Source organism: Tinamus guttatus, unplaced genomic scaffold (genome assembly GCF_059628265.1).
Source record: "Tinamus guttatus ecotype Peru unplaced genomic scaffold, ASM5962826v1 Tinamus_guttatus_pri_ptg000164l, whole genome shotgun sequence".
In the NCBI taxonomy this organism is placed as follows: Eukaryota; Metazoa; Chordata; class Aves; order Tinamiformes; family Tinamidae; genus Tinamus; species Tinamus guttatus.
This window is the reverse complement of record NW_028288698.1, coordinates 154,023-166,931: the sequence shown is the minus strand read 5'-3', so window position 1 is coordinate 166,931 and position 12,909 is coordinate 154,023. Positions and strand designations below refer to the sequence as shown.

Genomic DNA, 12,909 nt, shown 5'->3' with positions numbered 1-12,909 from the left:
ATATCATACAGATGCAGCTATTGTGCAAGTTCCCTTTGGGTACAGGTAGCACCATCCAGTGATAGAGCATAAACAGAGCCACATGGCACAGGGTGCCTTTCGCACACCCTGGATAATAAATTATTGAGCTGCTGTTGCAATGAATTGTTTATGTGCTTTCCAGCATTCGAAATTTGCTAACAAACTGTTTGGTGAATAATTTAGAATAGCAAACAAATTTGTGAATGCATAGCCCTCTTTGAGGGTAATTTGTGAGCAGAAAGATGGACATACTGTGCCAAATTACCATGAGCGAACTTGCCCAGGTTTACTTGTTTCCTGCATATTCTGGCTTAGAGGTATTAAGGACTAAATTAGAACACAGTGAAATGGCAGTCCAGCTCCTCAGACCTTTCACAGGAAAGGGGCAAACTACTTGCATGCCAGCTCAGTCTTACCGCAGAGTAAGCAAGTTCATCCAATGAATGTCTCCTGTTTTACTTTGATTAAAATGGCCCTCAGTTGCATACTAATTGCTCTTGGTTTAAGGATCTGAACACCTAGTTTCCAAATTTAAAGACTGAATTATGGAAGTTCCTCTCAGCTATTCTCTGTATAGATGCCTGTCATTCTGCTCTATGCAAAGTATGTGTGGTGCTTTTTCCGAGGGGTGGGGGGGGGTGGGGGCAGCGGATCTCTGATGTTCACTCACAGAGACTGCAGCCTCTTTTTTTAAAACAGATTCCAAATGTCCTTTTGTGCTATATTTGTGCATAGGAAATGGGAAATGACACTGACAAGAACACTGAGTGAAATTCCTAAGCCAATAAAAAAATGAGTAAAAGGACACATATGACAAGAATATTTCAAAATATTTCCAAATGAGGGTTATTATAAAAGTCTCCAGTTAAAAGGAAATGGTTCAAATTCCCAATACAACTCCAGTGTAACTAATTAATATGGCCTGTGATTTTATTTTGACAGAGCCTGTTTAAGAACTGCATTTGCTTTCCCAGAAAACAGAATTAGCTCTATGCTCTGCAGCTGTTGTCCTAGTCTTGAACAAACAAACTGATATTTTTGGTGCCCTAAACTCTTCCCTTTTGTAACTGCAAGTTCTCTAGAAGCAGGTACAAGTTCAGTGCCATTTTTATAATGCTTAGAATGAAGCATGACTTAAAAACTACTTGACCTCTTACTAGCTTGTCTCTTTGGATAATTTCCATTCTGGACTCAGGGCTGTCTTCTTTGTTCATCTTGATAAGCTCCAAGGTATCATTTGTTTCCCCCCGTTATAAGGTTGAACGCATTTGTCAGTTCTTTATAAGGAATCCTGATATTAAGCACGATAGCTGCTCCTTAATCGCTTCTGTTACATTTAGTGCCATAAGTTAATATTGGGGATTGAAGGAAGGGTAGTAAAATTTTACTACCTGTGATCCTACAGAACTCAGCAGGCTGAGCAACAGCATCCTGCTTATTGCCGTGAGTTCATGTACTGCCATGAGCTGTCCCAGAATAATAAGCACACTGAAACATAGCTATCTGAAATTTATTGACTGGATGGAATTTCTCTTTGGTGCCTGAGATAGATTAAAAGTTGTGTCTTATTTCATGCTCCCTTGGGAACGATTTTGAATTTTTACATCATCTTCAGTAAACAGATCTCATACTAGCGATTTATGCCAGTATTATATTCTCATTTTACAGCCCCTTCTGTTCTTCCTCCTTTAGTGAAAGATATCCGCTCTTGAGAAAGAGAGCAGTGTCTGTCTGACAATATTTCGCTACAGTACCTGACACAATGACTTGTGACAAAAAGGGAAGAACTGTACGTGCAGCACGAGGCAATCAGATAACCACAGTGTTGCTACCAACGCTGAAATCGAACCAGGCCGCGGGGTCCAGTGACGCTGCTCATGCTAATACTGTGTCTGGAAGAGTCTGGCACGACTTGCAGGCACCTGCACCACCCGTCAGCGGAACCTCAGCTTTCCCATCCAACTACAACACGTACGACTCTTTCAACATCTCATTGCAGCATTTCCTTCAGAACAAGATTAGGCCTGGCTAAAATCATCAACAAGATTTTAAACCTGAATTTCTCGCTCTTACCTCCATAGGCCCCCTTATCTTTGCTTGTATTTCTTTGTTAGAAGAAACTCCAGATGACTATAGTAACTGCAAAGTGATGGACAGTCCTTTTGTGTCTGATCCTACTTGTTTTTGAAAGGCAAAATGGAAAATACTGCAAAGCAACTCTTAGAAAAGCCAGTGAAATCCTAAAAACAAACAAACAAAACCCTATATGCTATTAAAATATATTCTACCTATATAATTGTCTCAAATCTTTGGTAGAACGAGTTATCAAACATTATCATATTCTTAAACTTCTAACTGTCCTAAAAGCCAAGTACTAAAATGGCAATAGATTTTAATGCTCAGATTAAAATGTCTCTAACATACTGCAGAATAAATTTCCCCGGGTAACGGCATGCTAAATATGTGTATTTTGTGAAGACACTCGCATGGGAATGTCAGTAGGATGCTCGAATCTTTTGTGTGTGGAGGCAGTTACACAAATATAGCTGTACATATGCGAGGTGTAAAACAGCTGCCACGTAGACAAGATAGTTGCTCTCGTATGTCAGACTGATACAAGTATTTTCATGTAATGTTGAGGGTTCAGGGTTCATTCCTTCTCATTGGTTTGTCATAATCTGAATCCTTTACTTAAACCTAGTAGCTTAAAAATCATAAGCATAAAAGAACTACTTTAGTCTAATTCAATGACTGTTACTGGAGTAGCGTGATACGTTTATGCCCCTTTACATCTTTAGCAGGAGACTAAGCAGAGAAAGTCTGTTTAAGGTTTCTAACAAATTCTACAGTGACACAGTAAAAAGCATAATTTGTTTTATAGATTAGCACTATTTTATTTATTCAACTAGAATTCCTTGTTCAGGCTTAAGGGAGAGATAGTGTTTGTTATTGCCCACTTTACAAAAGGCAGATGCAGCATCTATAGTAATAGTACTGGACAATTCTTTATCTTGTCCATGATGAATGAAAGTTTCCTTAAAAAGTCCTTTTACATTTTTAATGCAAATTATTTTGTGTTTAAATGTTGCTCTTCTGGGAAAACTTTTATAATGAAAAGCTTTATATTCTTACTCTAATAAAATGCCTACAAACTGTTTGCATAATAAATTAGTATTTACCTTTCCTAAACTAAGACTGACATCCCATAAATATCTAAACCTCACCTGGTTAGTTCTGCAACATACTGCTTAGCATCACCAAGGTATGTAGAGAGGACCCTTAAATGAGCTGACCGCAAAGGAATTATATTAAAGAAAGTCATCAGTATCAGCTTATTTTTGAGAGAAATTAATAGACAACTAATTCAACTGCACTGGAGGATATTACAACTATTCCAATTTTATGAGCTTATGAATAGTCGTTGAGGAGGTTATCACCTCCACAGGAATTGTTTCAAACAGATGATAAATACTTTTGCATTGTAAACTGGGCTTTCAAATAGGCTGGGAACACAAATTCCTTTGATAAAGTTAATTGGATTCGCTGGAGGCAGACAGCAACACCTTTAGGTTCCTGTTTACAAGCAGCTCCAAAGAGGCCACACAAGTTTGTCAAAATAAATGCTTAAAAAAATATTTTTCAACATAAGAAAAATAAAGATGGCAAATGGTTGCGAACAACTCCTCTACGAAAGAGATGTATGACTGAAGATTAAGAAGCCACCCTTCCAAAGGTTTTTCCTGGGTATGAGCAGGGATCACGAGACCATCTAGTCTATCTTTTTTATATAACCCGTGCTGCTTATTGCCATCTGCTGTCCCTGTGTAAGACTGTCAGCAGTTCAGCGCTTTGCACAGGGTCTGTATCTGACGGCATCAAGAAATGAACATCCCACTTCTCTTGATCGCCTGAATCTTAAGGGTGCTTTAATACCTGTTTTTCTCTCCTTAAAGGCAACATCTTTTACACTGAAGTGGAATGCGTTTGTCAGTCACACAAAACATAGCACATGCAAAACCTGGAGAGCACCTTCTACGCTTTTCATGTCACTTTGGATCTCTTTTGAACTGTCTCCCGTCTTTCCACCCATTTTTAAACAGGAGGACAGTAACTCTGGACAGGCTAGAGCACTTTTTAGTTGATAAAGTGCGCAGTGGTGGAACTGTGATTTTACGTGATCCTATTTCACATCCATATGAAAATATTAACCTTTTTGTATCAGCATTAGCTCACAAAGAACTAATGTTGAATTACTTGACTACTTTGAGCCCTACATGCAGCAGCTTTCTATGATACGTTTCTCTGTCCTATAGGTTTTCTTCCTCAGTCCTGTACATCTGGCTTTTTTTCTTCTTTGGCCCTGTTAAAACTTCTATTTTGAATAAACAGAGCTTATTAAAACATCCAGGTAACTCTGTAACTGTCTTGTCCTCTGTTAATATTTACTCCAAGTAAAGATGTTGCCAGTTGTGATTTATTCTATCCTTTGCAGCTGTTTGAAATATTTCTGTAGATTGTTGATGAAAACACTGAAGAGCATCCCTGCTGCTCCCCAACAGAAACATCCTCTTTGAACCATAGTGCTCCACAGATAATTACTCCTTGTTTCATTTTGCTAGGTCCTCATCCATTTATGCTTTATTAATTTTGTGCTGTCCTCACTTTTTTATTTCTCCCTATATCAAATAACTAACAGACATCTATTACACTCAGGCCAATGCTCTGAGCAATTTAATTTCCAAACAATGAAATAAAAGATTATTTTACTGAGACACAGTTTCTGTGAGAACATGGTGGCAAGTATGAGCTGTATTCTTGTGTACTTACCGTGTGCGAGTTGATTACTGTCCAGTAGTCACAGCCGGTGTCCCACTAACCAAACTGCTGGCCCTGCACTAACACACTTCTCCATCTCCTGAAATTTCATCAAGACACCAGTACATATTAATAGCAGCAGGCCGGAAATCTCCCTGGCCAACCCCTGGGCACTTGCGATTGCTCCCCTCACAGAAAGTCCCACTGATAAATCTTCTTCCACACGGCATGGACTGGAGGAAGTTTGGGTAGTAATGTCCTCGTGTGGTGCATAACGCAGCTCTCTGCTTGCTTTGAGGTGTTCAACAGTAGTAAGTTTGAGGCATTTGAGTGTTAGGGTATATGTAGCACATCTATTTTTCTAGATTACTATTACATGCGGCATACGAAATATTTTTATTTTGTCCATCTGCCAGACAAGATCGCTCCCCCTTCCCTCCCTTTATTTATTATCCGATTAATAAAATTTCTGTCCCTTTTGGTCACTTATTACAGCGTTTTCTGCTTGCCGGCTGCTGTATCAGACTATGTGTCAGGAGTTCTTCTGTCTTCAGAAATTAAAAATGGATCTCTTTCTTGGTTATGTACTTGTGAGTCAGGCACCTTCTTGGACCTCTGTCACAGTGAAATAAGTGACCGACTGACCACACACCGTGTCCACCTGCGCCACTTGTGAATTCTCAAAAGCGGGTCCCAGCCATAAACTTGCTCCAAGCAGGGTGACGGGACCAGCCTCTGCAGCTGCTGCAGGTCTCTCTCTGCCTCAAAGAGGGGTGAGGTGAAAATAAAAACTTTTTACATCTCCACCACCGCTGTCACTGTCGCGAAGAGACGAGGGGCAGGAGCCAGGCATGGACTGGAGGACTTCAGAAGTCGGAGTAGCTTTGCTAATAAGTGCTGCCTTCCCCAACGTGCGTATCATCGAAAGGAGAAAGGGAAAGAAAAGGGACTTTGCGGGGGTTCGCGCGACCCTGCCCAGCTGCAGCGCGGAGAAGCGCCCGGGCAGGGCAGTGAGCGAGCCCTGGCCCCGGAGGCGGCCGCCGGGTTGCGAGCGGTCCCGAGGCCGGGGCCGGGGCCGGGGCCGGGGCCAGGACCGGGGCCGGGCGGGCGGAGCCCCGGGGCGGTCGCGCCGCTACCGCCGCCGCGGGCCCCGCGCCGCCCTCTGCCCGCCCGCATGACAGGCAGCCGCGGGGCCGCAGCCGTCGCGGCAGCAGCCGCCCCCCGCCAGCCGGCGGGAGGCGCGGCGGGGAGCGCGGCCCCGGCGAGAAGAAGTGACATGGCCCCCCGGAAACAGCGGCGGCGGCGGCGGCTGCGTGCCCGGAGCGCCGAGCGGGCTGCGTGATCGCGGGCCGCCCCGCGCGGACGGCATGGGCCAGACCTCGGTCTCCACGCTGCCCGAGCCGGCCAGCGGTGAGTAGGGGCGCCGCGGGGGAGGCCGCGCTGCCGGCGGCGCGGGGAGCGGCGGCGGGGGCTGCTCGCGCCCCGGCGGCCGTTAACGGCGCTAACGGCCGCCCGCGGCGGGGTACGGGGCCCCTGCCCGCGGCGGCAGCGGCCGCGCGCCTTCCTCGGCCCCGACCCTGCGGCTTCGGGGCTCCTTCACCCCCCTCGTACCCGAATAGGAGCGAGAAAAGCGGGGGAAGGGGAAGGGAAGGAGCCCTGGCAGCGCGCCCGGCAGCGCGGCCACCAGCCCGCCCCTCGGGCTGCTTTGGGCTCCGGCACGTTCCTACGTGTGAGCGGACTGTTGAAAACATGCTATAGATAAAACAGCATGTGAGAGGAGTTATTTTTTTCTTCCTTAATAAAGTAGTTCTAGTTGTCTGCGAAGTAACTTTTTTTTTTTTTTTTTTTTTTTTTTTTTGAGAGAGAGAGAGAGAGAGTAGCGTGAAATACTTGGTGTTTCGGCTTGGAGGCATTTTGGGATAAACCGTCGTGTTTTAGTTGCTGGAAAACAGATTGGGTCCCTCCTCGCAATAATGGGATGCAGGATCTAAATTAATTCCAGCGAGGTTCGCAATTTCCTAGACAAATGCCACTGCCCTCCTGTTTCTCTCCCCTCCTTCCCCTCAAAGGCAATTTCTCTTGCCTTGTTTTTAGAAAGCCCGGTTGTACACTGAGCACTTCATGCTCTGAACTTTATTACTTCGCTCATTGCTGTTACTGTGGGAATGTTTTGCCAGGTGGGAGAGTGCAACAAACTTATTTTTCACCTTTAGTTTATTTATGGGGACACAGAGGAATAGTTTTTGTAGTAACACCTCCATTTTCGTCAAAATTACATTAGGTTATAAACGGCGTGATTTTCCAGTCATACCACCCCAGCAAAAATACTGGGGACTTTCTTCCTTTGCCTAACATTATATGAAAGAAACGTGACCATTTCTAATAAACTTTGCCAGTGCATTGAAGCTCTCACCCAGCGGTCAGCACGTTATAATTAATTCAAGGTAGCTGTTAGGAAACGGATATAAGGAAACAGATGTGCCCGTCTAATATTTTGGACACTTCTGTACAGGAAGTCAAACAAACCCTTTAAGTACAAAAGTGTTTTCTGAGTGTATTTTGCTTGGGAGGGGACCCTGTCTTGAAAGAGGATAGCTGTGGTGCCCATGTTATCTCCACAGAATGCTAATGGACAGAACTGGATTTACTGGGTTTACAGTTTAAACTAAAAGAGGAAAAAAAGTCGCTCTTGTTCTCCCTTAATTGACAATACTCACATTAAGGAGCAGTAGGAGAGAGAGACCTGAAGATGTAATTTACAGTACTGTTACCTTTGTCTTGCAAATAAATGGTAGTTGTCACCACTTTAACTGATAAGCACGATAACCCCTTTTATCCCCAGGACACTATATGTGTCACGAGATGCTGATACAGCCTCCAGAAGGCTTCACAAAGCGGCAGTCCCACTGCCATCTCAGCCCCACTGAAAATGTGGGAGTATCTCCTCAGCACTGGGGCAGGCACTTCTGCAGCTGCTGCAGGTTCGTTTATTTCTCAGGCTGGCCGTGCAGGTAGTTTGGGAGGCGAGTCTAGCTGTGATTGGGGCGATGGGACCACTTTCGCTGGTTTCAATGTAGACAGATTGCCCCTTAGGCAAGTAGTCCTAACACCTTCATTGATTTTGGTGTGCAGGCCAGCTACAAGCCATTTAAGTGTTTGACAGCTGCTAGAGATTAGAGTTGAAGGAGATCCCTGTCTTGTACACACTGGGGCTACAAATCTGTTTTAGTGCTAAGGAATCAATAGTGCATTCAGATCCTTTGCCAGCCAAATGAAAGCAGCTGTGAGAAGTTACTTTTCTGTTTCCTGCATCTTTTTTGCCTAAACCTGCTAGCATTTAAGGGCCCCCATCCTGCCCTCTGATTCTCTAATAAGAGCTCTTGTGCCCATGCAGAGCTCATCCGAGTTTATAGTTACAAAAGAGGACAGTAATAGTAAATCACAGTGGAGCTTTTGGACTAATAAGGTGAAAGTGTTCTGATGTGGCGAGCTAAAATAAAAGATTTTCCCTGAAAGTCAAAGTGTTAAAATAAACATAATATACCATGTAATATTAGAGTCAGTATGGATGCAATCCAATGTCCTGCATTTTTTTTAAGATTTTCTTTAAATGAAAGATTTTACTTTTGGAAAGGGAAGTATATGCTGAAGTACTTAAACAGACTAAGGTCCTGAAGCACTTTCCCCTTGGGTTAACTGTTAGATTGAGACCTAAACATAAAACTAAAGTCTTTCTCAACTTGGCAAATTTATACGCTCCCCAGCCAGTTCCTACACAGAGAGTAGGAATCTGATTTTCATGTCCTCTCGTCTTCCAAAACCTCATCTTCCAAGAGTCCCCCATCTTTTTTTAACAATGCTTTCTCAGCTACAGTTTGGAATCAGAATTGGTGGGAGGGTATTTAAATGTTTTTGGACACTAAACTCTAAGAAGTTAAAACATTCGTTGTATTATGTTCCTACATTCACAAACAGTGTTGAGTAAAATACTGCGTTTTGGTCCTTTAGACTTGGAAATGTTTCCTAGGGGAATGTTCTTACTTTATCTTGAATTTAGAGGACTGGCTGGATTACCACCAGCCTGACAACTTACAGTTTTTCTCATTCATTGAATTTTGTTTCTGTCTTTTTGCTCATATATGCTTCCAGTGACTGTCTTCCCTTCGGTTAGTTAAGAACAGAAACAGAGCTGCGATTACTTAATTTCATTCTTAAACCCCACCTCTTGCCCAGGACTTGTTCAGAGTTGCAGTAATAAATACCAGTGTCAGGACTTTAATCACTACTATAACGATGATCCAATCAATGACTGAAAAGCAGGTCTTGGCTCTCTGTGAACACCCAAAGGCAACCTTTTTTGGTCTTGTCTTCCTCAGTTCCTGTTTCTCTGTTGTATTTGGGTGCACTTTCCAAAGCTAGTTTGCCGTCTGTCATGCTCCGCAAATGTGGATGAACAGGAAGATTGGCTGCAAGGGGGGCTTGGAAAGACTGTGTTGGTGTTAGAGGTATCTGGAAAAGGACACGTGCGTATTGTCCTTCCTAATCTTCCCTCCTGCGTGTGGTCTTCCTAGGCCTGGCAGGGCATGACAAGGGTGGCCTTCAGCAGCTGAGGTTCAGCACTTTTCTGGGGTACTAGCTATTACATGCAAAGAAAAAAAAAAAGGCATCTGCTTTCTGATCAGTAGTTTATCAAAAGATAAAGTTGTGCAGTGAGAAGAGACTTTTGTTTGTTTTAAACCCCCTTTTGCATTTGTTGATGGTTTGGTACCAGCCACAGGACCAGGAAACAGGCTAGTCCTCGGGGGGAGGCCAGCATGATGGGAAGGTAAAGCTGATCTATTTAGGTGGTGATGATTTTTTGTTGTTGTTTTTGGTCAGAAAAGGTTTGTTGAAAGTAAAGCTTTTGGTAAAAATGCACTTACTAGTGTCAAGGAAGAGGTCAATCAGTTCAGCGTGGAGTCAGCAGAGCTCAGCATGGAGCAAGTGGAAGGCAAGCTGGAGAGGGAGGATCTCAAGGACCTCTTGCCCTCATGGTCAGGATACATAGCTGGGCCAGCCTTTGACTCAGGTCAGATCCCTGTTCTGAGGATGTCATCCCAGAGCCGGTTTAGTCTCTAGGATGGGCCACTGTTTCTTTAAACATTTTCAGAAACAGAGCACAAATTGTCAAGTTGGGATTACATCTTATTATAGACCAGAAGGGTGGAGCATGTGTGTTCCCCGCAATGTCACGGAAGCGCGCATGGGCAGCACAGGAAAACCCTTTCCCACCCGGCTCACCTCCTGAGATGAAAGCAGGGCTGGTGGGATCCTGTTGTTTGTTGACCTTGGCACTCAGCGAAATGATTATCATAGGTCAAAAGTTAACGTGTTTCTCAGACTGCTCTTTTTTATCTCTTGGCATTCTGGGACTTCCTGTTAATTGACGAGCAAACAGCATCTTCTCCTGGGTCTATGCAGAGGAATTGTAACTGCCTGAACTGGGCAACCTTATTTTAATTACAGAGTGAAACAGAAAGCTGGTGTTTGTTTCAGCCATGATAGGTGTCAGTGAGTAATAACTGGTTAGTAGTATGGAGTTAGCAGTTTCAGGACTTGTTTACAAAGAGAAGTTATTCCAGTAGTGCTGTTCAGTGGTGATTCCTTCTAAGCTCTGCTGACATTACTATTCTGAACAAGAATTTCTGGTCCTGTGGAATAGGATTTGGAGATATTTAGCAATTCCCTTAAATTCATACCTGAACTAAGACTATGGTGAATCTGAAAGTGCAGGGAAGTCCTTACAAATTATAATTCTTAGGGAAAAAGTCAGCCTGATTCTATTCTTCCTGCTTTTGTTCCTTCAAAAAGCAGAAGAATTTTGACATTATTGCACTTTGCACTAGGGCACCTCAGAATGCTTATAGCTGCACTGAACTACCTTTACTACACCCATTAGCCAGCCATCTTAAAGTGGGGGAAGATGAGATATCCAAGCTGAAATGTTAAAGCCCATTTGCCCACAGTCTCAAGGGAAGGTCTTGGCAGAGTTGGGTAAAGCCCCCAAGTGGGTTGACTCCCAGGTCTTCACCCTAAGGATCTTGAAGAACCAAATTTCCATTCCTAATGGTTTCTCTCAAATCCTAACACAGAGTTCTGCCATAATTAAAATAGTCTTTCTTTTTGGGGGGGCACAGTATCCCCAGAAGAAATGTGCTGGAATCCATCTCTAGCAGTAGCTGTATGGAATTGGATCAAACTGAAGTTCAGCCTAGACTTGTCTCTGACAAGGGCCAGGACAGGGCGCCTTGAGGATATACCAGAATAGGCACATTATAGTATTCCCCTGAATCCTCCCAGCATCCAGATTTGCGCTTCAGGGACTTTCCCAACCTCCAGTTCTTTCCTGTTAACTCTCAGCCATATTTCTTAGGAAGAAAGAGCAAGTGATAGAGAAAGAAAAATGCAAGCCAACTAACACAACAAACAAAAGACAAAACAAGCATTCTGGTAAGAACAGGCAATCTATAAATTCGGATTTAGTGAGTCTACAGGGAAAGGAAAATCTAGACCTGAAGACTTCTCACTGAAAGTACCTTACTGCAAGCCAGAAGATTTTAGCTCAAGCATTACATTCACTGCTACTTTCTTACTTGCATATGGAGAGAGTGAGTTTCTGGGATAAATGAAACATAATCCAGTAGTTGTTAGATATTTACACAACCATCTATAAACAAATGGGATATGTATTAGGTCAATGTGTATCAGGTAATGCCTTGTGCTTTTCAGAGAAGCAGGAGAACCTTTTGCATGAGATGATTGTCACAAATTGCATAGGGACATGCCATATGCTTCAAGTTTGCACAAGTTTGCACCTATGCCCCTGACTCCCAGCGTAGGATTTTATAATATTAGCAGCTACAGTCTTAGGTCCTGAATGTTTTCTGGTAAGGGAAGGAAGTGTTTTGTACTGCCGTTTCCTTCTTTTTTCCTTTTTTTAAAGCAGATTTATCTTTTTTATTGTTGTTTTTGAAAACAAATAAACAAAAGAAAAACCCCTAATTTGTAGTATAGATGCCTGGAGCTTGGGATAAGGTATCTGCAGTGACTTCGATTTCATGAGATCACAAATGACTACAACACAGGTTTTTATCACAGAATCACGGAATGGTGGAGGTTGGAAGGGACCTCTACAGATCACCTAGTCCAACCCCCCCTGCTCCAGCAGGGACACCTAGAGCACGTGGCACAGGGTGGCATCCAGGCGGGTTTTGAAATCTCCGGAGGAGGAGACTCCACAGCCTCTCTGGGCAGCCTGTTCCAGGGCTCTGTCACCTTCACAGGAAAGAAGTTCTTCCTCATATGGAGATGGAACCTCCTGTGTTTTAACTTGTACCCATTATCCCTTGACCTAGAAGAGCAGGGCCCATCCTCCCTACATTCTCCCATCAGGTATTTGTATGTATTGATCAGATCTCCTCTCAATCTTCTCTAGGTTAAACAAGCCCATCTCACTTAGTCTTTCCTCATGCGATAGATGCTCCAGTCCCGTAATTATCTTTGTCACTCTATGCTGGACCCTCTGTAGAAGCTCCACATCCCTCTTGTACTGGGGAGCCCAGAACTGCACACAGTGCTGTAGGCGCGGCCTCACCAGAGCCATTAATTCTGATAATGTACCATGATATACATGTTCTGCAAAATGTTCAGGTCTGTAAGTCCAGGTAGTACAATATGTTTTAAATGCTGACTGGCCATGTGAGTGTGTTGGCATGTCTTGGTTAACACAGCAGTGTGTGTCTGTCATCTAGGTGAGGCCGAGCTTGTAATCTCGGAGCCTGAAGGGACACATAGCATGTTGAAGGTTTCTAGGGCCTCCGGTAAGATGTGTCCTGAGGTCAGTCAGGAGCCCCAGAGACAAAGGGCACGTTCTGACTCTTGGAAAGAAATCTGAAGGTCTGTAGAGGGCTTTAATGCTGCAGAAAGGTATGATCCTGAATGGAATCAGTTAAAAGGCAAAATGTAACTTTAGGAATGTGATCTGGAGGTAGACAGGTAAAGTTCATTTGGCACCTTATGTAAAGTTCAAGCATA

The 12,909-nt window shown here is 43.7% G+C and overlaps 1 protein-coding gene across 3 annotated transcripts in view; it reads left to right on the top strand.

Annotated features, from left to right (window-relative positions):
• Positions 1-12,909, top strand: part of PHACTR2 (phosphatase and actin regulator 2) — a 111,125-nt gene that overhangs the window by 25,191 nt on the left and 73,025 nt on the right. For 2 of the 3 annotated variants that reach the window (XM_088522780.1, XM_088522778.1), the window contains exon 1: positions 6,142-6,246. The exons of the other annotated variant lie outside the window; for it this stretch is intronic. In XM_088522780.1, the coding sequence (XP_088378906.1) occupies positions 6,204-6,246 (43 nt within the window). In that variant the 5' untranslated portion in view covers positions 6,142-6,203. Of the gene's footprint in view, positions 1-6,141; positions 6,247-12,909 lie in introns of those variants that run through there. 3 annotated transcript variants of the gene reach the window in all.